The following is a 27844-nucleotide window of genomic DNA, read 5'->3' on the forward strand; positions in this document are numbered from 1 at the left end:
AAAGTTGACCTCGGCAGAATTTGAACTCACAACGTGAAGAGCTGGGACAAATAACGCCGAGCCAATTCTTTTTTCCCGATGCTCAAACGATTTTGACAATCAATCTATTCCCCACTTCCTTTCCCGCGAATGTAAAAATATTGCTAGTGGTTAGTCGATCTTGAAGGATTCATGAAGTGGGTGGATGGAGAAGGTCACAATCCCTTTCCTAAGCAACATCAACAGCATTTACGCAGTCCAGAAGATCGCCCCACTAGAAATAGCTTACGTATTACAGACAGGAACGCCGTCAAGCAAGGCACTTCTGTTATAATGCCTCAGGCCCCATAGTTTGGCTTCAACTCTACAGGATATTGTATCTTGTTGAGTCGGATCAGGAAACGCAAAGTGGGAAAAAGAAATGATGATCATGATAAAGACGACAACGTCAGCAACAATGACGATGATGATAAAATGAAGATTATGATGTACGACGATTATAACGATGATATATGATGACGACATTGACAATGGCGACGATAATGATGACGTTGATAATGACGATACGTTGGTGAGGATAAAGATGACGACGATGATGATGATAATGATAACGATAATGATGACGACGACAGTGACATCGACGACGATGATGATGATGATGTATAATGACGCCACTGACAACGACGACGATGCAAAATGATGGTGATGCTGGTGATGGTGTGGTGTTGCAAGCATGCAGAAAAATCCAGAACAGTGGGCATTTATAGCAGATGACCCCATACTGGCTATTAAAAATGTGTTGCATGAGAACACAAAACAGCATTAAGAATGCCATTTGTTGTGAAGGCGTTAACAAAGAAAATGTATAAAGTCCTTGAGAGAGGAAATCGTACGACAGAAATGTGCGCAGAAAATTTTATGTGCGTGGGAAGAGGGGTCGAAAAATATTTTTAATTAAATATACCGAATTAAATCTGCATGCGATTAAATAGTTAACACTATATCAATTAAAATTATTGAATAAATTATGCATGTGATTAAATTGTAAAGTAAAAAAAAATTATGTAAAGAATATGCTATGAAAATAAGCTTATTGTGATCATTTTTGATACCGATAACCGGATTGTAACAATAAACGTTTGATCACATTAAGCAAAGGAAATAACTATTTGGATATTTAATTGTAAAAAGTGGATAATTCATTTCAAATAGAAGATTATAACTAATATTCTTTTTTACTCAAGCACAAGGCTCGAAACTTTTGGGGAGGAGGCCAGTCGATTAGATTGACCTCAGTACGCAACTGGTACTTAATCTATCGATCCCGAAAGGATGAAAGGCAAAGTCGACCTCGGTGGAATTTGAACTCAGAACGTAAAGACAAGACGAAATACCGCTAAGCATTTCGCGCGGCGTGTTAACGTTTCTTATTTCTTTATTGCCCACAAGGGGCTAAACATAGAAGGGACAAACAAGGACAGACAAAGGGATTAAGTGGATTACATCGACCCAGTGCGTAACTGGTACTTAATTTATCGACCCCGAAAGGATGAAAGGCAAAGACGACTTCGGCGGAATTTGAACTCAGAACGTAACGGCAGACGAGATACTGCTAACCATTTCGCCCGGCGTGCTAACGTTTCTGCCAGCTCACGCCTTGGCTATAACTAATATTATCATGCATGATTATATGGCAGCAAGCTGCCAGAATCGTTAGCATGTCAGACAAAATGCTTTGTAACATTTCGTCAATTTTTATGTTCTGAGTTCGAAATCCGCCGAGGTTGACTTTGTTTTTCATCCTTTCGGGGTCGAGAAAATAAGTACCATTTGGAGACTGGGGTTGATGTAAACGACTTACACCATCCCCCGAAATTGCTGGCCTTGTGCCAAAATTCGAAACCAATATTAATTATAATTATGATAAAAGGTTTTCTCTGTACACACGCATAAACATTATATATTTGGCGAGACCTAGAATTGAACCTTACATTTTTCAGTTGCCAGGTCCGCAGCTTCAATTGTAAGCTGGTCCGCAACTGGTCCGCTCATGCCATGCGGTTTGTCCTGATTATCAACCAATCAGCTTGCAACGATATCATGCCATATAGAACCTAATCGAATGTTCTTTGACCTTTTCTTGTGTTTTTCTTAGTTTTAAGGCGAAAGCCCACCAAGAAAAATCGCAGACTTTGAGAACGCCACCAGAGAACCCACATTCTGACTTCTCACCACAAACATCAACTCATTCCTGCTTATTATTTGTAATCTCTAATCTCCTTCGTCTCTACCAGAAGTCATTAGAACTTTATATAAATATGTTCAATAAACCTTATCATACAAATACACTATGTATATTTGTATTGCAAGGTTATATATAACCTTATAATACATATCCACCCGTCGGGGTCAGCCACATTTAAGTGGCAAATATACTTCACTTTATCGTGCAGTTACTGTTAATACCTCGTTCAGAGATTTAACATTACATATATATTATGTTGTCCGGAAAATTCTGAGCGTTTTTTAATATGCAAAAAGAGATATAAATAACTGACCTTTCAATAAATGTTATTCATTGAAATAATTTCCATTATTATTAATGACCCTTGCCTGTCTATCAGGCAATTTGAATATTCCTTTAACATAAAAATTGACTGGTTTTGAAGAAAAAAATTATCTAAATGCATTTTGATTTCATATAAATCGTTAAATGTTTTTCCTTGCAATAAGTTCTGTAGAGACAAAAACCAAGTGGTTGTCAGATGGCGCAATATCAGGAGAATTTATTTGGTAGATGGGTTAAGAAATCCCAGTCAAATTCATGTAACTTTGTTCGGGTAGCTAAAGACACATGTAGTCGGGCATTGTCTTGTTACAATACTACCCCTTTCCTGTTGGCAATCTCCGGTCTCAATTCTTTGATTTTTTTTGGTTTAAATTAGCCAGCTGACGACAGTACACATCTTAATTAATGGTCCGGTTTTGTGAGAGAAGCTCATAATAAATAATGCCTTTATGATCCCACCAAACACAAAGCATAGCTTTTTGAGCTTGGATATTCGTCTTTGGTTGCTGTTTTTGGGGTTCATTACGCAAACACCAGGATCTTATTCGCACTACGTTTTGTACACAAGCCATTTTCCATCTCCAGTTACAGGTTGATTTTTAAAAAAAGGCATGCTTTCATTCCGTTTCAAAAGCATATCAAAAACAGAATACCGGTCCAAGCAATTCTTTTCTGAGAGTTTGTGAGGGATCCATATATTATAGCGAGAAATGTATCCTAGCTTCACTAGGTGTTCATGAGCCATACCTTTAGAAACTTCCAACTTCTCTGCAAGTTCTCTAGTCGTGATATTTGAGTTTTCTTCGATTTTTGCCTTCAAAACATCTTCATCCAATTTTGAAGGTCTTCCACTACGACTGTCATTTTGCAAGCTAAACTCGCTGGCTTTAAATTTTGCAAACCACCTTCGAGCAGTTGATTCACCTACATCATCATCACCATAAACTTTGGAAAAGTGCTTTCTGATATAGTTTCGAGTCTACAAATGGTTTGTGAGTGATGTTTGGTAACCCGTCGAAATGATTCCTATTTTAGGTGACATACTTCCGATGGCCCACTACTGGCTAGGATGACCAATAGGTTTCTGATCCTCAAGTTTTACATCAGAATGGCCTACTCTAAGGCAGAACTTCTTACAGAAGATAGAGTGGCCGGTTTAAAACTACCACATGGCCTTGGGTAGCATTAGCAGATTCTACAAAATAGGAATTTTGAAAGAAGTATCTATAAAGCTAATTTTTAAACATGGAATGGCTATGCGAGCCCACCAGAGTAAAGTTGTAATGACAGGGGACCATAGGTAAAAAAACAACCGAGAACCATTTCTTTAAGTGGTCGCTAACCTGCTAAAAATGGCAGCTAAATCTCCTGTAAATTACGACCCACTGTCTTCGAAAAGTGTATGATAAAATGTTTGATTAAAAAAAAAAAGTCATATTTGGAACGTGTATGATAATAGTTTAGATCAGTTAGAGCTGATTCGGGGTTAAACTTTCAACAATCGAAAGAGACCCGAGCACACTCTATTTTAACACACTCCCTTTCTCGATGGTCCTACAGTTCTCCTATAAATACACAGGTATTCACTTTAATAATTTTCTTTGGCAAGACTTCCTTTTGTACCCCCCACCCAAACTCCCCCTTTTTTAAATTTAACTTTTTTTTTTCTTCACAAACCCCGCTTTTCTACTACGGAGAATACGAATCTGCAAAAAAATTGGCAAAAATCGGCATTTTAAAATTATCCCACCTCCCTAAATTCTTCATCTTTTTTTTAATATTTTCAGAATTTTTTTCACAATATGCGGAAAAATACGGAGATTCTACTTAGGGTTAGGGTTTTAGGGTTTTAGGGTTTCAGGGTTAGGGTTTTAGGGTTTGGATTAGGGTTAGGGTCGGGGTTTTAGGGCTAGGGTTACGGAAAAAGGGAAAAATTAAGAAATTGGGGGAGGGGCAATGGGTGTGTTGGGGGAGGAGGAAGCAATTTCAAAATTCCGATTTTTGGCAATTTTCCGGAATCTCCGTATCCGAAAACGTGGGATTTTGGCAATAAATAAATAAATAATTTGCGAGAAAAAAGGGGGGGGGCGGGAGGAAGTCTTTCCTTTTCTTTAATATGATATTATAATTTTCTATCTTCCATCGTAGTAAAAACAGCATTTTAAAAAAAGATTTATTCTTACATTCTTCTGTATTTTGCGTCTATCATTCGTTTGAATGCCCGAATGATCGTATTCAATGGTTGCGTGGTATATGTGATTGTGAAATGGCACTCTCTATTTATCAATTATTTTGATATTTCAAATGCAAAACATAACTATTTTCTTAAACTCAGGAAAATAAGTTTATTTAATAACTCGATTATTATAACGTAGGATAAAAGAGAGAAAATAAAAACACAAACAAACCCCACTTAATGAATTAAACTCATCACTGCTCTTTTACAAATAATTTCTCAGCTTGATGTAAAAGGCGGTATTTAACAAGAGATTTCAATTTTCCCCTTAATCTCTTTTCTTCCTTGTTTTCGTAACATTGATTTATTATTTTCTGACTTGTTCTAATTGATAAATAATTACTGTGGAACTTGTATTGTCTTATGATTTCTTCTTTAACAAATAACTTCTGTGATGGGGGACTTCGGACCAGACTCCGGTGGAAGGATTAAGGTAAATATTTTCCCTATCTTTTCAAAGACCTCGACTTGCTGTTAATCTTGATGAACAATTTTTCACAATAATTTACCAATAATCCTTAATTTTTAAGTATAAAACCTAAAATGACTCAAGGCAAGCCTTTTTCTTTTTACGTAATTCAATACATATTTTGTGTCCGAATTTTTTTCTTAATAACAAAATTAAGTGTTGAGCAATTCATTGACGAGAAAATTCTTTAAAAAGGGAACGAAAAGATTTCATACCAAGTAATGAAAACGATATATTTTTACAACTAAATTAACAATTTTTAAAAATGAGTTCATTAAAAAATTCCTATTTGATATAATGCAGTTGGGTTTTTGGTTCTGTAGGCGAAAGTTAATGTTTAGTCATTCGTATATTTGATATAAATATTAAGTGTTATATTTCAGATAATTTATACTTAAATAAGTCAAATAAACTACTCTAAAACGTTTTTTTTTTTTTTTATCCCTTCCTTGACTTTCGGCAATTATTCCATTGTCTTTTCTTTTTTAATCCGTGTTACAGTTACGCCGTAAATTTGAGTTACACCTAGCTTCTCTGAGAAACCAGTTTCGATCCACGATCGAACCAACTTCACCTCACGTTATTAATGCCTTTAGTTACAGCACGGATGTCACACCTTCTTTAATACATCTGATTCTTTGATAAAGTAACAGTTTATTTGTATTTTGTTTCGTCTGTTTAACAAATAATAAAGAACTAATAGGCATTTCATTCAACGGGTTTAAAGTTGTGTGACTTCTCTGTGAATTTCATCTGTATTAGAGAATGAGGCGTTCCTTCTATATAACTCAGGACCACATTATCCAATGTCTTTCTGAAAACATTAGGGTGTTTGTGGCTACTATTTCTAGCAGGTCGAGTGACCATATAAAGGTTTTCTCATTCGTTTCCAAGTTCCAGATATGCCTGAACAGCGCAGCTCCTTAATTTGCTGGTGCTGTTTGGGAATATTTATTTTGTATTATCACTGAGTATTGTAGCTTTCAAGACAACGACATAACCTTCATGCAATCCCATACACACTGAATAATTTAATCCCTTGGCCGAGTGGTAAGTAGCTTGCTTACCAACCACATGATTCCGGGTTCAGTCCTACTGCGTGGCACCTTCGGCAAGTGTCTTCTACTATAGCCTTGGGCCGACCAAAGCCTTGTGAGTGGATTTGGTAGACGGAAACTGAAAGAAACCCATCGTATATATGTGTGTGTGTGTATGTTCATGTGTCAGTGTTTGTCCCCCCAACATCGCTTGACAACCGATGTTGGCGTGTTTATGTCCCCATAACTTTGCGGTTTGGCAAAAGAGACCGATAGAATAAGTACTGGGCTTACAAAGAATAAATCCTGGGGTCGATTTGTTTGACTAAAGGCGGTGCTCCGGCATGGCCACAGTCAAATGACTGAAACAAGTAAAAGAATGAATATACTTTGTTTGAAAGAAAGTTGTGATGGTCACAGCTAGAACAGCTTTGCTGAGTAACAACAATACATAAGGTTCTTTTGGTCAGCATGCATTAGCTTATCACAGTCACACCATTCTTATGATTTCATTTCTCATTTCAGGGACTGACCATTATTAAGCCAATTGTCTATGGAAATATTGCCCGATACTTTGGGAAGAAGCGAGAAGAAGATGGCCACACTCACCAATGGACAGTTTATGTAAAATCATTCCGAAATGAAGTAAGACATTTTTGCTTTGTTATTTAGGAACCTGATCAGAATTTAATAGTCTTTTTCTTTGGTGTAAGAACCATTTGAAGTGAGGCGTTCTATGTTTACCATTTTTATGCCAACCTGCCTGAAACCACTCTTGCTTCTACAGTACAAAAGTCCTTTTCTTGAGCAATCTTAATTAAAATCTTCCATCGAAATTTCATGCTAATTTATGTTTCTAACACCAGGTAAATAATGACAAAGACATTTTGATAACTTCATAGTTTTCAAAATTAATTGAAGCAAATGCTGTGTATTTCAACAGAAAAATGGTAGTAGAAAGATTAAATACCCATTGTTTATTTCACTGTTCCACAATATTTATTTTAGTAAGTCAGGTTGGTCAGTGAAGGAGCCCCTCTGTGGCTGGAAATAACAGCTAATTCTCACTCAAATGATACTATCTTAAAAATAGAAGGACACAATATAGTTCAATATCTTGACTTATATTAATAAACATATATAGTTCAAGATAAACTATGCTTGAAAATAAAACAGGGTGGTCATGGTTAGTATGCCTTTGATTATAGGTCTGCACAGTCATGGCCTGGCCTAGGGCTAGACTGCAACAACTCTGTAAGTTGTATTTAAATGCAACTCTTTCAAGTACAACACTAAATCTTTTAACATGTCTAGTGTAGCTTTCTGAACAACTTCACTAATCCATTCCTGGATCACAAGAATCCATAGTGTTAGGCAGAACCTTACCAGATCTAATATCTATATCTAAGGTACAGGCATGGATGTTTGGTTAAGAATTTCACTTTGTAACCACTTGGTTTCAAGTTCAGTCTCACTACCTGATGTCTTGGGCAAGTGTCTGCTGTTATTGCCTCCAGTCCTAATGCATTGCAAGTGAATTTTGTAGACAAAACACTGAAAGAAGCTTGTCATATATGTGTGTGTGTGTGTGCATAAATTTTGATGTTCCACAGCTTCAGCTGTCTCTTCCATGTTCATATCAAATCCAGTTGCTCTGTACTTCCGAAGACCTACAGAATAAGAAAGCATTTCCTTGGAAAACAAGTAAGGGTTAGCTACAGGAAGAGGGATCTGACTAAATATCCTGCCCCAAATAACCCATATTAGCATGGCAAAATGGGCAGTAAACAAATTAATTAAGTGGGCTTTGGTAATGAAAAATTTCATATACTTCCAATAAAAACAGTAAAACATCTACAAGAGATAAGAACTCAGAACTCCTGGGCTTCAAAACATCTTATTCACTCATCATCATCCAGTGTTTTTTAAATCCGAGTTTTGTCTCCATTAACAGGGGTGGCTGGATCTACCTCAATGCCATAGCAACTGAGGTAAGCAAGTGCAGTCCACCCCAACCTTTGGGCTGGCTAGGGCTCATTCTCCCTTGCTATCATGAGGCTTTTTTGGAGCTGGATTTTCTATGGGGAGCATGTCCTTGCTTACCCCAACCTCAGTTTCTAGACATGAGTGGTCCTGAGACCAAGGCCTCTACCACAATTTTAAAGAAATGTGGTGGGAAACTAGCTCAGGAAGGCAGGGACGCTACTCCCTGAGACCCCATTTGGGGAGCCCCACCCCACCTAATATACTTTTATTTTACTTCACTATAGAATGATCAGAACTTTTGCTCTTGTGAATAGTGATCCAGCACACTAACCCTTACTCCTTTTAGGTTTCTTGTTGATTAATACTTTCATAAAAAGCTAAGCTAAAGTGGTGAGTTGGCAGAATCGTTAGCATGCTGGGCAAAATGCTGAGTGGCATTTCATCTATCTTTGCATTCTGAGTTCAAATTCTGATGAGGTCGACTTTGCCTTTCTTCCTTTTGGGGATCGGTAAAATAAATACCAGTTGAGTACTGGATATGATGTGATTGACTTAACCCCTCTGCCGAAAGCTGTTTGTTTTTATTTTTAACTTATCCACCCTATTTTGATACCTTGATGCGCTGAAGCATATGAGAAGTGGTTTCTTAATCCATTTTGATGCCACCAGCCCTGGAGGCTCTGCGAAAGGTCATGGACACTGCTGTTCTTCCTTGAGCTATGATATAAAAATAAACATAAAATAGTTTTTCAAATACTGAACACATAAAACAGATTTGAAAAGTGAAGAAAATTATTATGCATGATGAATTTGAGAGATTGGTAAAAATGCAATGCAGAAAAAGAATTCTTGCTTTTTAAAAAAAGTTTTCATGAAAGTGACTGTTTCTTTTCTTTTAGTTTCCTTTACTTGTTTCAGTCATTAGACTGTGGCCATACTGGAGCACTGCCTTGAATTTTAATCAAATGAATCGGCCCTTGTACTGTTTTAAGTCTCAGTCTCTTTTGCCAAACTGCTAGGTTGCATGGACATAGATGCACCGACAATAGTTGTCAAGCAGTGGTGGCGGACAGACACACACACACACACACACACACACACATACATATATATATATATATATATATATATATATATATATATATATATATATATATCATCATCACCATTATCGTTTAATGTCCGCTTTCCATGCTGGCATGGGTTGGACGATATTACTGAGGATTGGCGAACCAGATGGCTGCACCAGGCTCCAAATCTGATCTGGCAGAGTTTCTACAGCTGGATGCCCTTCCTAACACCAACCACTCCGAAAGTGTAGCGGGTGCTTTTACGTGCCACCAGCACGAGGGCCAGTCACACGGTACTAGCTGGGCTTCTTTCACTTTCCTTCTACCAAATGCACTCGAAAGGCTTTGGTCAGCCTGAGGCTATAATAGAAGACACTTGTCCAAGGCTCCATGCAGTGGGACTAAACCCTGAACCATGTGGTTGGGAAGCCAACTTCTTACCACACCTGCACCTAGATTTTTTTTGTTTTGTCTTCATCACCAAATAATTAATCCTGATTGCTGTAAAACTTAAAACTTTTGTCCCCCCCCCACCTCCTCCTCCTCATCATCATCATTGTTTAATGTCCATTTTCAATACTGGCATGGGTTTGATGGTTTGACCGAAGCTAACCCATTCCAGCATGGAAAACGGATGTTAAATGAAGATGATTATGATATGGCAACATTTTAAGTTTTTCAGTAATCAGGATTAATTATCTGGTAATGAAGACATGAAAAAAAAGAAAAAGCTAATAATTTTAGATTTTTCAAAATGAAATTAATATCTCTAATATTTGTCAGTGCTTTATAAATTATGTAAAGTATTAATATAGTTTTAATATTGTTTACTTTCTCTTTCAGGATTTATCAAATTATGTGAAAAAGGTTCATTTTAAATTACATGAAAGTTATCCAAATCAAAACAGAGGTATTCTTTCAATTTATATTCTTTGTGTTTCAGCAATCATTCAGAAATAGTGATTTTGTTTTCATAGCAACCACTAATTGCATTAAAACTTGATATAGATATTGGGTATGTAAATTTGTGTGTGAGCTGGATGGGTTAACACAGCGTTTTGGTTGATATACCCTCCAGCCTTCATTAGGTATCTTGGGGGAAATTTTGAACCTGGTTTCTCATTCCTAAGGTATTTTTCAATGTTATTATTATTCAGGTCACTGCCTGGAATCGAACTTGGAATCTTAGGGTTAGTAGCATGCGCTCTTAACCACTACGCCATATGCCCAGATGAAGGCTGGAGGGTATATCAGCCGAAATGTTGCGTTAACAACAAACAAGATGACAATTATCCGTCAAATGTAAATAATGTATAAAAGGATATAGTCAGGGTGGAATGTGACACCACAGGGTATTTTGGTTTCATGCACCGATTCTTATAGCATATTACATAGTTGTGCATCCATCCATCCATCCATCACATTAAAGAGAATTCATTTCATGTGTGGTTTTGCACCTATGAATCTGTTTTATACAAAGTCTGCCTTCTCCATTAATCTGTCTCTGATTCCACTTCAACTTTTATGTGTCCATAACTTACATTGGGCATACTATATGGAGTTTGTATTTACTCCGTTTCAAGCACAACTATTTCCCTGATGTTAGCAAGGTCCAATCTTCTTTTCTACGTCACAAAACTTCAGAAATTTACTTCAAGACTTTTCAATTCTATGGTCTGCTTACATGTTTGGAACTTCTCTAAACACATTGTAGATTCAGTAGTATACTTGCCTAAGGCACTGGGATTGAACTTAGAATCGTACAGTGGCAAAGTAAACATCTTAACCCCACAACCAAACCTGTATTTATCTCTTGTTGACTGCTTATGTCTGCCTTTGCTTGGCTGTTTGTAAATGATATTTTGTCTCTTTTCCAGTTGTTACAAAACCTCCCTACGAAGTCACAGAAACAGGATGGGGTGAATTTGAAGTGGTTATTAAGATTTATTTCAATGACAGTAATGAAAGACCTGTAAGTAAAATATCAGCAACATTCTTGTCTCCCTCCCCCATTACTTCTAAAAAGTTGACTTAGCTATATCATCATCAGCTTCATCATCAACATCATCATAATCACCACCATTCTCATTGCCTTTATCAGCAATCACTATCATCACCATCTCTACCATTACCAACAATACACTACTCGTATTAGGATTATTTAGATATTTGTAAATTTCCTAAGTCCATTAGTGTTTCATGACCCTTCCAGCCTAATTGTCTGAATGAAATGATAGTAGTGGTATATTGTTGGTATGTCTTGCATTAAGCAACAAAGGACCATGGGAATAGTATTAATAACTGATAAAAACCATCATTGCCAGATTTAATATTGTTTAATGTTTAACTACTGGTAACTTTCATAGTTTATTTCACTTGTTCTGTCTGTGTTTGTTGATTACTCATGTTGTAAAACAAAGCAAGACAAAGTTATTTCCCTGCTTTTAGAGAGAAAGTTATTAAATTCAGTTGAGAAAAGTGGCAGTTTTTCTCAATACTGAAGAATATTATCTTTCCTCTTTTTATGTTTACATAGAAATAAAACTCCAGAAACATTAGAATACATTTGGAGCAAAACGCTATAAAAATGGGTTGGAGACAGCCTAAAATTGAATTGAACTAAATGATAAGCTTTATCTTTTACTTGTTTCAGTTATTAGACTGTGGCCATCCTGGGGCAATGCCTTGAAGAATTTTTAGTTGAATGGATCAACCGGAGTCCTTAATTTAAAAAAAAAAATTTTAAGCCTTGTTACTTATGCTATTGGTCTCTTGCTTAGTTACAGGGATGTTAACACCAGCACCAGTTGTCAAATATTGGTGGGAGACACACACACACGACACGCTTCTTTCAGTTTCTATTTACCAAAACCACTCACAAGGCTTTGGTCAGCTCCAGGCTATAACAAGACTTTTGCCCAAGGTGTCACACAGTGGGACTGAACCTGGAGCCATGTGGTTGGGAAGCAAGCTTCTTACCACACAGCACACCTGCAGTAATATTTACATAATTGGTCTAACACTTTAGCATTCTTGTATACTAGGAAAGCTATACTGCTAAGAAGCACACCATTTATAAAATAACCAAACCCAGAACGAGCCACAACTGATGTCTTTATTGACGGTGAGATCATCCCAAAATATGATGATGTTGAAATAGCCTGCTATCATCATCATCATCATGTAATGTCCCTTTTCCATGCTGGCATGGGTTGGATACTCCACTGTTTGTTTTGGTATGGTTTCTACAGCTGGGTGCTTTTTCATGGCACCAATATTGGTAAGGTCACCAAGTACTCACAAGACAAGAACCCTCAACTGAGTGGAGTATACTATTGTGCAATATGAAAGTATAATAGAGGAACAGGAGCAGGTGTCTTGTTGAAGCGATGAATTAAGTAAAGCAGGGTGGTCTCCCATGTCATTTGGTGGCTGTGTTTTTTTTTTGTTAACAAAATTACTACACTCAGTAGTCATGGAATAGGTCAGTTAGAACAAATAGAATAGTCTTCGAGATTGTCAAATTTCACTGAGGTCACTGCTGAACGTTTGATTATAATATTGATTTTTAACTTGGCCATGAGGTCACACATTTGATTGAATTTATTGTTGATTATATCAACCCCGGAAAAATGGTCTAACATTGGAAACAATTCCTTGTAGTTCTTGAGAAATGATTTTTATCCCTTGGGTATAATTGGTGTTAAAAATATTTTGTATGCAATTGAAGCAATATTAAATTAATATATCCTACTTTGTATCATATTTAACATATATACACCATTGACAGGCAAGATACTAAGATACTGTGGTCTTCCTCTATACTGTTATGAATGCGCTGTGTTAAAATACACAATATTTATTGCAGGAAGATGACAAATCATCCTGACAGTGGCTAGGGAGAACATTGATGCTTTGTTGCCTTCTTGCTTTATTGGCTATTTTAATTTAATGCTGTTTTGAGTGTGTACACCAGATTTTTATACAGCCTGGCAGTTATTCATTATTCAGTGTTTCCTATATAGGAAGCAACACATTTCATCTAAGGCATGTGACTAACAAGAACACTTCATTGACAATGCTCAAGAAGACAAAGATGCATCTGGTATTCTTTCTTGCCACTGCCAAGTCAGTTTTATGTCTTCCTTCAATATGTCATGTTTTTTTATGACAGCATGTCTATAAGAGATTTTATCTTGGACAAAAACTATAGTATTTTAACTGTAATTAAGCAGGATATATAGATGGCTATTATAATTGCAGTTAACTCTTCTGATATGTCCATCATCATCATCATCATTTAATGTCTGTTTTTCATGCTGGCATGGGTTGCACAGTTTGACCGGAACTGAACACCTGGAGAGCTGCACCAGGCCCCAATTGTCTGTTTTGGAATGGGTTTCTATGGCTGTATATCCTTCCTAACACGAACCATTTTATAGAATGTACAGGGTGCTTTTTACATGGCACAGAATTTATGAGGTCCAGTAATTTGTTCAAAGAACCTTTTTTGAAAATTTGTATCATTTAATAATAATATTCCAGTGGTTAACATTAGGAAACATATTTATTAACCTGCCCTATTAGTAGACCATTCTGTCATGTATGAAGTGTCCTTAGCTGTTATTAAAACTAACTGAAATCCTGCTAGGTGTTTTTAATTTTTTAGATTTCGGTTGATGCAGATTTCATAAGACAGATTACCGTATTTTAACGTGTATAAGGAACCCTCGTGTATAAAGAACCCCTTAATTTTCTGAGCTTAAAATTTGGAAAAAAAAGGTTTTGTAAGGGATTATAATACTATCCATGTAACTCCCATATTTTTTAACTTAATTTTTGACCAAAAAAAAGGGTTCCTTATACGTTAAAATACAGTACTTTGAAAGATCCTTTTCAATTTTTTTCCATCCCCATCCACCAAATCACACCGTTCTATTGTTTTTTATATTTTTTATATTTTTTTAATATTTTTTCTCTCTTTTTCTGTTTTTCTTTCAGGTGACACTGTATCATTTATTAAAATTATTCCAAAGTGAGACAGACATTATGTTGGGAAAGAAATCATTAGTTTGTGAATTCTATGATGAATTGGTAAGTCTATATTTCCCATCAGTACAGCAAACATTTTAAGGCTATTTTCTTTGCAACAATTAGGATTATTAGTCTTGTGGGTCTCATGACAGTTTAATCATACTCATCATAGTTACCAATTTTTAGGTGATGTTTTTACAGTCAGATGCCCTTCTTGTTACCTACCTTCTTGTTAGCCCCCTCTTGCATCAGGCAGGAATACAGTGCATCTATTATCTATTCTAAAACTAGGGTATCTGTCACAGCAAACCACAAATAATGCAGATGAGGAGTTAAGCAAAAAACGTAAGGTGATGTCGATGAATGAAAACAAAGAGAAAAGGTCTGGTATTATCCTATGTATGTTGTTTAATGAGCCTATAATAATTCAGAAAACAATTCCCTAAAGTTTTTACAAGCATCTCATTTACACATACTACAAAACTTCAAGCATATTATGATAGTATTTTAAATAATTTTCAATTTAATCTTAGGTACAAGTGTTGGATAGGTGCACTTAGTTAAGAGGTTTGCTTCCCAACTACGTGGTTTTAGGTTGAGTTAAATTGTAGCACCTTAGGCAAGTGTCTTCTCCAGGCTGACACCAAAGCGTTTGCGTGTGTGTGTGTGTGTGTAGGTGTATGAATGTATGCATATGTTTGTTTCCTATGTTTGTGTCTGTGTGAATGTGTGTTTGTGCACTCATGAGTGTAAGGCTGAATAAGTAAATGTATGTGTGTGTCAGTGTGTGTGTGTGTGTGTGTGTGTGTGAACACCCTCTGTGAAAATAGACAGTTGCAAGAGAAATACCTAGCCAAGGATAAACCTCTGTACCTGGCTTTCGTTGACATGGAGAAAGCCTTTGACAGGGTCCCCCGATCCCTTATCTGGTGGTCAATGAGGAAACTTGGGATAGAAGAATGGCTAGTGAGAGCTGTGCGAGCCATGTACAGAGATGCGGCCAGTAAGGTGAGGGTTGGAAATGAGTACAGCAATGAATTCCGGGTAGAGGTAGGGGTCCACCAAGGTTCCGTCCTCAGCCCCCTATTATTTACCATAGTCCTCCAGGCAATCACAGAGGAGTTCAAGACAGGTTGCCCCTGGGAGCTCCTCTATGCTGATGACCTTGCCCTAATTGCGGAGTCACTATCAGAACTAGAGGAGAAGTTTCAGGTGTGGAAGCAAGGTCTAGAACTGAAGGGCCTTAGAGTCAACCTAGCTAAAACCAAAATCCTAATAAGTAGGAAGGTAGATAAAACACAAACCCCTTCAGGTAGATGGCCCTGCTCAGTATGTAGAAAAGGAGTAGGTAGTAACTCTATAAGATGTACCCGGTGCAAGCTATGGACACATAAGAGGTGCAGCAACATCAAAGGCAGGTTAACTAGCAAGTTAGTTTTTGTTTGTGGCAGATGTTCAGGTGCAATAAAGACTGCAAACAAACAGGAAACAACTTCTATCTCATTCCAGGGTGAAAAACTAGAGGTAGTCGATAGCTTCCGCTATCTGGGCGACCAAGTTAGTAGTGGGGGTGGGTGCGCTGAAAGTGTAGCTGCTAGAATAAGAATAGCCTGGGCAAAGTTTAGAGAGCTCTTACCCCTGCTGGCGACAAAGGGACTCTCACTCAGAGTAAAAGGCAGACTGTATGACGCATGCGTACGAACAACCATGCTACATGGCAGTGAAACATGGGCTGTAACTGCTGAGGACATACGTAAGCTCGCAAGGAATGAAGCCAGTATGCTCCGTTGGATGTGTAATGTCAATGTGAATACCCGTCAGAGTGTAAGTATCTTGAGAGAAAAGCTGAACATTAGAAGCATCAGTTGTGGCGTGCAAGAGAGACGATTGCGCTGGTATGGACATGTGGTGAGAATGGAGGAGGATAGCTGCGTGAAAAAGTGCCACACCCTAACAGTTGAGGGAACCCGTGGAAGAGGTAGGCCCAGGAAGACCTGGGCTGAGGTGGTGAGGCAAGACCTTCATACATTGGGCCTCACCGAGGCGATGACTACGGACCGAGACCTTTGGAAATGGGCTGTGCGTGAGAAGACCCGGCAAGCCAAGTAAGATCGTTGCCAGTGCCCCTGGACTGGTTCTTGTGCGGGTGGCACATGAGATGCACCATTTTGAGCGTGGCCGTTGCCAGTACCGCCTGACTGGCTCCTGTAGGATTTTCGAGCGAGATCGTTGCCAGTGCCCCTGGACTGGCTTGTGCGGGTGGCACATAAAAGACACCATTTCGAGCGTGGCCGTTTTCGTGCGGGTGACACGTAAAAGCACCCACTACACTCTCTGAGTGGTTGGCGTTAGGAAGGGCATCCAGCTGTAGAAACTCTGCCAAATCAGACTGGAGCCTGGTGTTGCCATCCGGTTTCACCAGTCCTCAGTCAAATCGTCCAACCCATGCTAGCATGGAAAGCGGACGTTAAACGATGATGATGATGATGATGATAAATCACTATGCTCAGTTGATAGTAAGCTGACTTGGAAGAAGGAATGGTAGGCTTTCTTCTGCAGTGCCATCTGTTACGTTGTCTCCTAGCAAACAATAGATACATGGTTGAATTTCATCAGTAGACATGTTTCTCTTTTCAGTTTCAAATTTGAACTTGGAATGTAATGCCACAAGGTCCGGCATGACCATTTTTCCAGCTCGTTGCTTTAATAATAATAATGATGATAATAAATGCCCTGATACAGTACCAGGCAGAGGCTCTCATGGCTTCTTATCTTAGGTGATTGGAAGTGTTATCATGTACATTGTTTTGTTTTGGTATAAAGATGGGCTACAGCAAATATTCTGCTCAATTCCACAGATTTGCTTGTCAGTTGTTTGACCTTAACTAGTTGAGCTTGTCCTTTGGTGGCTGACGATATATGCATCTCTGATCACAAATAAAAATAGTGGGAGAGCATCATAGCCATGTGTTGAGAGGAATTCTTTAGAGTTTGAATAATTCACCTCTGAAAACATGGGTGTTTCATTCAACATCCTTAAACAATCCTTATTCAAGGACCATTTGAGTGGGATGGGCTACTTGAAGAAAAATTCTGAAAAGACCTGAAGAAAATTCTGACCGGGCCCCACCTGCAAGGTCATGTGCTGTATTGAGATCACCATGTTGTGCACGTATGGTTGTGATGCATGTGTCTGGTGTACCCTTATCAAACGGGCAGTTATGATGGGTATACTGGGATTTGTATATTTTACCCCAGTGTCACTTTGATGGCATACTCAGCTCTCTCACAATAATAATAATAAGTAATTTCAACATCGTTTATGACTATACTTCGAAGAGAACTTCTCTGTTTCATTTCTGTTGATTCCTTTGTTGCAGATGTTTCAAGATCCAACCCAAATGATGCACCAATTATTAACCAATGTTCGTCCCATTATGATGGGGACGTATCGCCATGAAAATGACTGTAAGTATTTGCCAGCAGTTTCTTTTAAGCTCTCAAATATTGAAAATATCTCAGCTATTTTAAACATCATAAGGATTTAATGTGATAGAAGTATTGTATATAAATGACATTAATTTGATATAGGGGAAATATTATAAATGATATATACAGGGTGTCCACAAAGTCTGGGTACATGGAGTAAATAAAATCATAACATAAACAATTAAATATAAGAAATAATAATTTCTTAAAGTATGTGTTAATCCCCATGTACCCAGAGTTTGTGGACACCCTGTTGATTGGAAATAGTGGAAGCATGTATATAAATGATATATAGATTTGATGTGGATGTATATAAATGGCATATAAATTTGATATGGAGGAGGCTTGAGCGTGGCCGTTGATCGTTACCAACGTCACCTCCCTGGGACTTGTGCCAGTGGCGCGTGAAGACATTTGAGCGAGATCGTTGCCAGTGCCGATGGACTGGCTCCTGTGCAGGTTGCACGTAAAACACACCATTTCGAGTGTGGCCGTCACCAGTTCCACCTGGCTGGCCCTCATGCTGGTGGCACATAAAACACCCACTACACTTTCGGAGTGGTTGGCGTTAGGAAGAGCATCCAGCTATAGAAACTCTGCCAAATCAGATTGGAGCCAGGTGTAGCCTCCTGGTCAACCAGTCCCCAGTCAAATTGTCCAACCCACGCTAGCATGGAAAGCGGACGTTAAATGATGATGATGATGATGATTGATCTGATGTGATAGATATGTAAATGATGTATAGGTTTGGTGAGTGGTAGAGGCATTGTATATAAACAGTTCATATAGATTTGATGTAATAATTCCATGTTCAATCACATTGCACAGCACTTTGAGTATGTTTTCCATACTCTCAGCTTGACCAAAGCTTTGTGAGCAAAATTCAACTGACAGTAACCATGTATCTCCATACAGCAAGACACCTGTACCTGTCCTTCAATTTGTCTGTGGCCTCTCATTACCTGGTATAAAGCCACCTCCCTCAGTACTGCTCCCCACTGAGTCTTGTGTGTTATTCGATGACTTCACTAGTGCCAGTGCCATGTGAAAAAAGCAACCAGTACACTGTGTAAAGAGGATGGTGTTAGGAATGGTATCCAGCCTTAGAAACCATACCGCTAGAATTTGGTACAGTCTTCTGTTTCATCAGTTCCTGTTAAACCGCCCAACCCATTCCAGCATGGAAAACAGACATTGAATTATGATGTGTAATGCCTGTTTGGAAACCTTTTAAATGACTCTTCCTGTTCTTGTGTGATACATACTTGATGTTTCACAGATAGACACCATCATTTGATCCTTGGATATTTTTTATCAGAATCCACTCTGTTGCAAGCAATTTTGCAATATCTCTGGTTTGTGAATAACTTCCTCCTTTCCTCCTGTCCATCTTGGAAACCTTAGAAAGGGTCATGGGGACTCCCTTTCCTCTAAGTAAGGTCATGTAAAACAAATGAAAAATGTGGCTGAAGCTCGTAAATTTCTATCTTTAAAATCATTTTGACCATACTCATGCCTCAACCTGTGGCCACTATGCCTGTGGCCCCACCACCCTGTGACTCAGCTCTAACTGTACCTCAGCCTTGCCTGTGCCTGATATAAAACATGTAGAATGTAAATGTTAAACTGTTTTGTGGATTTCTCTGTAAACCTGATGTAAACTTTTCCTTCTTTACAGTTGAAGAAAAACGAGAGAAGACAGTCAACAATATCTTGAATGCTAAAAATAAAATCCGTTATGAAATAGCTGAATTAAATGAACGCTTAAAACAAAGCAAAGAGACAATACTAAAATACAAGAATGAAATTCTGAAAATGGAAGAATGCGACGATGTTTTAACACAACCTTTGCAATGCCCGACAACTCCATTATCTTCCAGTACTGCTGTTTCTCTACTGACTGCAACTAGTTCTGCATCTACCGTATCTCTAAATGTTTCAGTTGACAATGGAGCTACCACCCCTACAACAGTTACTACAGCAGCTACAAGCGAAGTCCCCACATCACTTAGCATTAGTTCTTCTGCTACAACTAGTATAAATACTCTTTCTATTTGAAATCATCACTTCAAAACTTGCTGACATTAATCCAAAGGAATTAGTTCCTTATAAATAGTTTATCATTAATTACTGAGCCTGGTTAAGCAGGCTCTGGCTGTGGTATTCTCAAAACCTACAGTTGGGATCAACAAATTTCATCACCTCATTTTTAAAATAATATTTAGTTTTTTTTTTTTTTCTCTTTAACCACCAATAAAAGCCAAATCTATTTACTAACCTATTGATGTATGTTTAATCTGTTTATATCTTTATTTTCATTTAATTTTACTTTTTTATTTTTGTAATTTTTCAAGAAAAATAATGCAGTTTCAAAAAAGAAAAAATTCAATTTCAGAAAGAGAAAATATCTTTTGGGATGTTTCCATGATAAATGAATTCAGTAATTCCTTGGACACATCTGAATTAGGGGAACAAAGCTGCTATTCAAGGTTATACAATCAGGATATGAAATGCAAATGAGAGTTTGTTCAAGAACCTCTTTTGCCAGTATTTGAATATTTGGAGATGAAGTCCATTGATGTTTCTAAATTAAAGAAAACAGAACTATTTTTATAGTTCATCATGTTTTTCATGGGGCCATGGGTTGAGTGATTTGGCAAGACAAAGGGTTGCACCAGGCATCATTGTCTGTTTTGACATGCTTTCTGTGGCTGGATGCCCTTCTTAACAGCAACCACTTTACAAATTGTGCTAGGTGCTTTTTACATGGCACCAGCACTGGTGCTTTTTATGTGGCATCAGCACAATGTTATTTAAATTTTCATGAAAAAAATCATTCTAAATCTTGAGGAAAAGGTAAATACATTTTTGTAGCGATAAATCCTCTCTTCTTTTTTTTAGCATTTTATAATAGTTAAAGGATCTTGTTAATGTGTAAAGTAATAAGCTATGTGTGCAAGCATAGTTTATTGCAGTCACTTATTTTAAATAATAATAATATGAAATTACTGTGTGTAGTGCTCAGGTGCACTACAACTCATCAAAGGTGCATGTACAGTACATAGAATTATGTACAAAAGTCAGGAAAGAGAACAGTATATGAGTCATGATATACATGTGTGCATGCGTATGGAAGTGGGGTGGGATATCATGTGTAGTGTTGGTGAATTTCAGGAAGCATGGAGGTTTTAAAGGATGCAATGTCTCTGCAACTAACAACTGATGCAGGTAGTTTGTTCCATGCTTCAACTTTGAGTTTGAAAAAATGTTTCCGAAAGTCATGGGAGCTGTGCCATTTTCCTCAGGGAAGACATACTCAGTTTGATTATTTCAATACAGGCATATTATAGAGAATTGGATATAGAGATTGGCATATTATAGAGAATTGGATATAGAGATTGGCATATTATAGAGAATTGAACAAAGCTTTGTGAGCAAAATTCAACTGACAGTAACCGTGTATCTCCATACAGCAAGACACCTGTACATGTCCTTCAATTTTTCTTTGGCCTCTCATTACCTGGTATAAAGCCACCTCCCTCAGCACTCAGATTCCTTATGATCCTAACATCCTACTGATGTTGGGATCATAAGGAATTAGATTGAGTTTCTACTGACCATAAGGAATTAAAGAGTCAATATTGGTTGTAAGGAACTGTTGTTTAACCCTAGGTAGAATAGATCTATGGTCAAAGGTATTCCTGATGTGATCAGCCATTTTTTGTTCTTTTTTTTACAGCTATGTAGCCAGCATTACATTTTCTATGTCCTTACCTTATTTATGATAGTTGGAGACAATTTAAAGGCAATTTGGCTACTATTTCTAGCAGGTTAGATAACCAAATAGAAAGTTATCTTGGCTTGATTATAGAAAGTTTGAACATAAAACAGGAGGACTACTTGGGCCAGATGTGGCTATTTTAAATACTAATGGATTAAAACAGGAATGCTTTATCATGGAACTAGGGTTGGGCTCAAGTAGTTTGGTATAAAAAGGGTTAATGTCATAGGTTCAGATCTAGGGAGTCTGTATTCAAAAAGACACGTTGAATCGACAATGCAAGTGGTTAGCATTAAGAATTCCTTTCTCCAAATATTTTTACTATTTTTTTAACCGCATACGGATCAAAGTGGACTGACCACACTAGACCAACCAGATCAGACCATTCATGCTAACCAAGAATTAAAAGACATAAACAATGGTCCGTGGAGCTGTTGTTGGCTGTTACAGTTTCTCCTAATCAACTTTACATATATTGATTACATTTCCTCATTTAAAGCCATCCAAGCATCAAGTGTCTACATTTGACAACCACTAATTAGTGTCTCTGTCAACGAGTTCTATCAAGTCACACACATCATTACTGAGTAATTTAGATGTTTTATAATTGTACAAAAGTCAAAAAGCTTTTGTTCTGCTTACCTGTGAAGTGGTTATTGTTGTTAAATAGCTTCTTTAGCTTCTAAAAGGTGTCAAAGTGTCCAGTTGGACAGCATTTAAACTTTATTTCTTGATATTTGAAAAGCTGACAAACTTGTGGAACACTGAATGATTAGGAATAATTTGGGATAATCTACAGTTCAGATGTTTGGATTGTTAAGTTTTAATTGAATTTCAGCATCTGATCAGTGATCTAATACAGTGGCTGTTCATCTTTACAATGTAGAAGGTTGTCGTCTTTATGAGAACCATAGATTTGCTTGATGGCAACTGAAAAAAGCTTATATATATATATATATATATATAAATGTGTGTGCGTGTGTGCCTTTGTGTTTGTCCCCTACCACTGCTTGATGGTTATTGTTGGTTGGTTTACATTTCTGTAACTCTGTAATTAGCAGTTTGAAAGTGCTAAACTTTAAAAAAATAAGTACTTGGGGCAATTTGTTCAGCTAAAACCCTTCAAGGTTGTCATGAGCAGACATAGAGATACTCTCTTGGCCTTAATACTTTTGACTTGGCAGAACATTGAGTCTGTGACAGCTGGAGGGAGAAAATACTGCACCAGCACCACTGGACAGGTACCCGTTTAACAGCAGAATAAACTGGAAATAAAATGTCTTATTCAAAGACACTGTACAGTGCCTAGTCCAGGAATTAAACTTTATCATCATAAGTCTAACATTCAAACCAATCGGCCATACATAATTTCATTTAAACAATAAACCAATGAAAATCATTGTCAGGAAGTCCGTTTACTGTGGACTTATCTATATTTCAGTTTCTGTTATCACTATTTTGTAATAATATATTTTATACATTCTACGTTGTTATTTATACTGTTTGGGACCATCAGGAGTCAACTGCACTTCTTTGGTACCAGAATACTTCACAGGATTATGAATTTACTATTGGTTGGATTTTGTGTCTAACCGATGGGATGAAACTGGGATGTGTCCTGTTGCTTGTATGATGCAGTTCAGATTGTATGGCCTTGTTGCTTGATTTTCCAAGTTAGACCCAGCTTATTGTGTTCTCTTCACTGAAGATCCGGCTGGGTTGATGGCTTGTGTTGGTTCCATACCTGACTTGACCTATGTTGTTATTGAATATATGTGTGTATTTATAACAGTGATGGTGGTGTGTGTATTGAGAAAATATACAGACAGTCATTGAAAAACAAATGCCAAGAAGTGCTTTTGAACAAAAATACTTTGTGGTATTTATTCCACCCTTGTCATCAACACAGTACAAACACTCCCTTGTCACACTCACCATGGAAATACAGTGAACCAGAGATTGATGTATTGAAAACCTGTAATAATGTCATTGTTTACAGAGAAATGATATAAAAAGAAAATACAAATGTGTCACTATAAGAACCCAAAACCTTTGAGGGTGAACCAGTTATCCTAAAATTTAGGAAGTTAACCTATTTGTTACTATATTTTTGTCGAAATACATTGCCTTTGCTTTGATCAATTTTGAAAGTAGAATAACGGGCTGGGCAAAATTCAGAGAGCTTCTACCTTTGTTGGTAACTAAGGGGCCTCTCTCAGTGAAAGGCAGGTTGTATGATGCCTGTGTATGCACAGCTATGTTACATGGCAGTGAAACATGGGATTTGACTACAGAGAACTTGCAAAGGCTTAAAAGAAAAGAAGCTAGTATGCTCCACTGGATGGGTAGTGTTAGTGTGCATGTGCAACAGAGTGTAAAAGATTTAAGACGAAAACTGGGTATAAGAAGCATCAGATGTGTGCAAGAGAGAAGATTGATCTAGTCTCATCATGTGATGTGTATGGATGAGGACAGCTGCATAAAGAAGTGCTGAGCTCTAATTGTGGAGGGAACCTGTGCAAGGTGTAGACCCAAGAAAAAGTGGTGAGAAAGAATCGCTGGATACTGGACCTCACTGAGGAAATGACAAGGGACCAGGAGTTGTGGTGATTTGCTGTACATGAGAAAACTAAGAAAAATCACTGTCTTCCACACATACAGGGTTGTCCTTTCAGGTGCTGGTGCCACATAAAAAGCACCCATACCAGTGCTGCTGGCACATAGAAAGTATCCAGCACACTCTGTTAAGTGGTTGGTAATAGGAAGAGCATCCAGCTGTAGAAACCATGCCACAACAGACAATTGGGGGCTGGCCAGCTCCATGTCAAACTGTCCAACCTATACCAGCATGGAAAACGATGATGATGAAGAATTTAGTAAAGTAATTGTCATTATTAGGTTGTGCTGGTAGAATTGTTAGCATACCAGACAAAATGCTTAGCAGTATTTTATCCATTTTTACATTCTGAGTTCAAATTCCACTGGGGTCAACTTTGCCTTTCATCCTTTCGGGGTCGATAAAATAAGTACTAGTTGAACTCTGGGGGTCAATGTAATCAACTTACCCCTCCCACGAAACTGCTGGCCTTGTGCCAAAATTTGAAATCATTATTAAACTGGCAGAATTGTTAACATACTGGACAAAATTCTCAGCAGCATTTCTTCTTAATTTGTGTTTTAAGTTCAAATCCTGCGAAGATCAACTTTGTCTTTTCATTCCTTTGGGGTTGATAAAATTAAGTACCAGTTGTACACTAGGATCATTGTAATCAATTAGCCCCTTCTTTCAACATTTCAGATCTTGTGTCTAATGTAGAAAGAATTGCTGGCTGGTGTTTGGGATATAAATTAGCATGAGATTTTGATGGCAGGCTTCTACTTAGGTCACTCTAACCCTTTTCTTGAGACCATAATAAAATAACTAGTAATATTAAGCTGGTATCTGGAACAAATCAACATAAATTTTGATGGAAGATTTTAAGTTAGATCACTTTAAAATAGCAAGTTTAGAACCAGGGGTAGTTGCAGGTGGGTTGGTCTCAACACCCCAGTGTTAAACACGTGGTCCTTATTTTGAAGCATGATGAGTTTGTTGTTGTTGTTGGCACTCCGTCGCTTACGACGTCGAGGGTTCCAGTTGATCCGATTAACGGAACAGCCTGCTCGTGAAATTAATGTGCAAGTGGCTGAGCACTCCACAGACACATGTACCCTTAACGTAGATCTCGGGGATATTCAGCATGACACAGAATGTGACAAGGCTGGCCCTTTGAATTACAGGTACAACAGAAACAGGAAGCAAGAATGAGGGAAAGTTGTGGTGAAAGAGTACAGCAGGGTTCGCCACCATCCCCTGCCAGAGCCTCGTGGAGCTTTAGGTGTTTTCGCTTAATAAACACTCACAACGCCCGGTCTGGGAATCGAAACCGCGATCCTATGACCGCGAGTCCTCTGCCCTAACCACTGGGCCATTGTGCCTCCACCATGATGAGTTTATTAAGCGATATTTGTCTAATGCGTTTGGCATATGATCCTCAGCAGCTGAAACATTTTAAAGGAAATACATTTCATCAACAATATTGATTGCTTACATGGGAACAGAGCTTAAAATTCATAGAGAAGGTAGGATAAGCATTTGTGGTGTTCATTGCCTTTAGAAAGAGGGTAAATAGTGTAAGTGAAGGGAAATAGCAGCCACCAGGAATAGAAACCCACTCATAAACTCCGTTTGTTGAGAGCTTACTTTCATTCCAGTTCTTCCTATAAATATTTTATAACTATATAATTATAACATTTATAAGTTGTTATTCAATGCCGGCAAGTTTGATGTTTATATATAAATAAACAACAGGAAAGCTTTTTTTAAATAGTGGCTGCTTTAATTTTAGATTTTGATACACCTGGCTACTTGAGAAGAGCGTACTGCCTCCACTCCCATTTTGTTGTTCACCTGGGAGGAAATGATCTTCCTATTGCTTAAATTTTAGTCAACAAGTCTATCGAGGGGAATTAATGTAACCTCTATTCAGAAACACAAATACTTTTGCCTTTGTTGAGATTCTAATGGATTAAATAACTTTACAAAGTTATTTTGTAAGAAATATGGCAACACCTACATATGTCAATGACGTGACTAGTATTTGGCTTGCTGCATTATAGAGCTAAGGGAATCTCAACACAGTGAGATTGTTAACGATAGAAACTAAATCCTTCCTACTATCTTAATGAAAGGGAAGGACATAGATAATGTTTCCTTAGATATATATTTTATACAGATAAAACTCCTCGTTCATTCTTGTAACCTCCCCAACAGCATGTCATCTCTCTTTCATCCTTCCCCTGTTTACTGTACCATCATTTCTACTCTGCTGCTCTGCACTATCAGACATCCTCTACCCTCTCCCCTCACTCTTGGCACCTCTATCTCACTTGTTCCTACCTACCTCATATTTTAAAGGTGCACCCTGACACCTTTCACTACTATTTTTTATTGCTTTCCAGTTACTCCTGATCACCCTAACCACCTCTTCTAAAATGTGGGTAGTTATGGAGCTCCTCTACAGCAAAAAACCTGTTTTGCTCAAGCCCTTTTCTCTTATACTTTACTCCTTTTTACTCTTCATTCTCTTTGCATAAACTGCACTCCAACATTTTTGGGTTTGTAGAATTGCAAGCTGTAAAATGGTTGGCATCCAGCCAACAAAACCATGAAAAAGCAAACACTGGAGCATGATGCAGTCCTTGGATCCATCAATTCCTGTCAAAGCCCATGTTAAATGATGATGAAAAAATGGGATGATCATTAATTAACCATTAAGTATCCTCTTCTATATTGAGCTGGTACCAAACAACAGCAATATTAACAGATTGTGTAACAGTTCATTCTCTACTAATTATCTACTCTATCAAATAGTTGGTATTTGAGGGGAATGTTATGGGTTGTTTGTTCTAATTCCATTTTTTTTTCTAGGTTTTGAGGAGGAGGAGAAAGAGCAGGATTGGTAGCATGATATTCAAAGGCTAGCACTACAATGAATGCTCCCTTCTCCCAGTTGTGACTCTTTGCTGAATACAACTCAGAGCAACAGTTTATAATAACAGTGTACAATATTCTTTTCTACTCTAGGCACAAGGCCTGAAATTTTTGGGGAGTAGGGCCAGTCGATTAGATCAACTCCAGTACACAACTGATACTTAATTTATTGACCCCGAAAGGGTGAAAGGCAAAGTTGACCTCGGCGGAATTTGATACAGCATTCAATATTGCATCAATAGTTCAGTTAGTAATGATTCAGTTTTCTGAATCTGCTAAAACATTGTCCAGACAACTACAGCAATTTTTCATTCATAGATATGGTTACTTACTTAACTAGACTTTGGTCTGTCATGGGGTCATGAATCCCAGAACTCATAATGTTGGAGCTTAATCTGATTCTCATGGCATATAAGTGACTGAGATTGTATGGCTAAGGGGTTTAAAGTTAAAAAAGTTTCTTATGTATATTTTTGTATTTTTCTCGTACACCCAGATCTTAGCACCCTAGGTGATCACTTTGTTTGCCAAAAGTATAGCACCAGCCTTGAGAAGAGGCACTCATCATCATCATCATTTAATGCTCATTTTCCATGCTGGCAAGGGTTGGACATTTTGACAGGAGCTGGTAAGGTGAGGGGCTGCAAGGTTTCTACAGCTG

At 37.7% G+C, this 27844-nt stretch overlaps 1 protein-coding gene across 1 annotated transcript; it reads left to right on the forward strand.

The window, feature by feature from the left end:
- The first annotated feature begins 4522 nt into the window (after positions 1-4522).
- LOC106875661 (YEATS domain-containing protein 4) lies at positions 4523-20150 on the forward strand. Its single transcript, XM_089349653.1, has 7 exons — positions 4523-5217; positions 6816-6935; positions 10190-10256; positions 11224-11318; positions 14348-14440; positions 17761-17848; positions 19548-20150. Exons 1-7 carry the CDS (start codon positions 5179-5181, stop codon positions 19925-19927), a joined length of 882 nt encoding a protein of 293 aa, XP_089205779.1. The 5' UTR covers positions 4523-5178; the 3' UTR covers positions 19928-20150.
- The last annotated feature ends 7694 nt before the right edge of the window (positions 20151-27844 follow it).

The sequence above is a fragment of the Octopus bimaculoides genome, chromosome 3, assembly GCF_046866305.1.
Source record: "Octopus bimaculoides isolate indiv1 chromosome 3, ASM4686630v1, whole genome shotgun sequence".
Classification (NCBI taxonomy): Eukaryota; Metazoa; Mollusca; class Cephalopoda; order Octopoda; family Octopodidae; genus Octopus; species Octopus bimaculoides.

Excerpts from the sequence above, each read along its gene's own strand:
- LOC106875661 (XM_089349653.1), top strand. The coding sequence starts at position 5,179 with ATGGGGGACTTCGGACCAGACTCCGGTGGAAGGATTAAG. Across the intron at positions 5,218-6,815 it reads ACTCCGGTGGAAGGATTAAG|GGACTGACCATTATTAAGCC; the intron begins GTAAATATTTTC and ends TTCTCATTTCAG. Across the intron at positions 17,849-19,547 it reads GTATCGCCATGAAAATGACT|TTGAAGAAAAACGAGAGAAG; the intron begins GTAAGTATTTGC and ends CCTTCTTTACAG.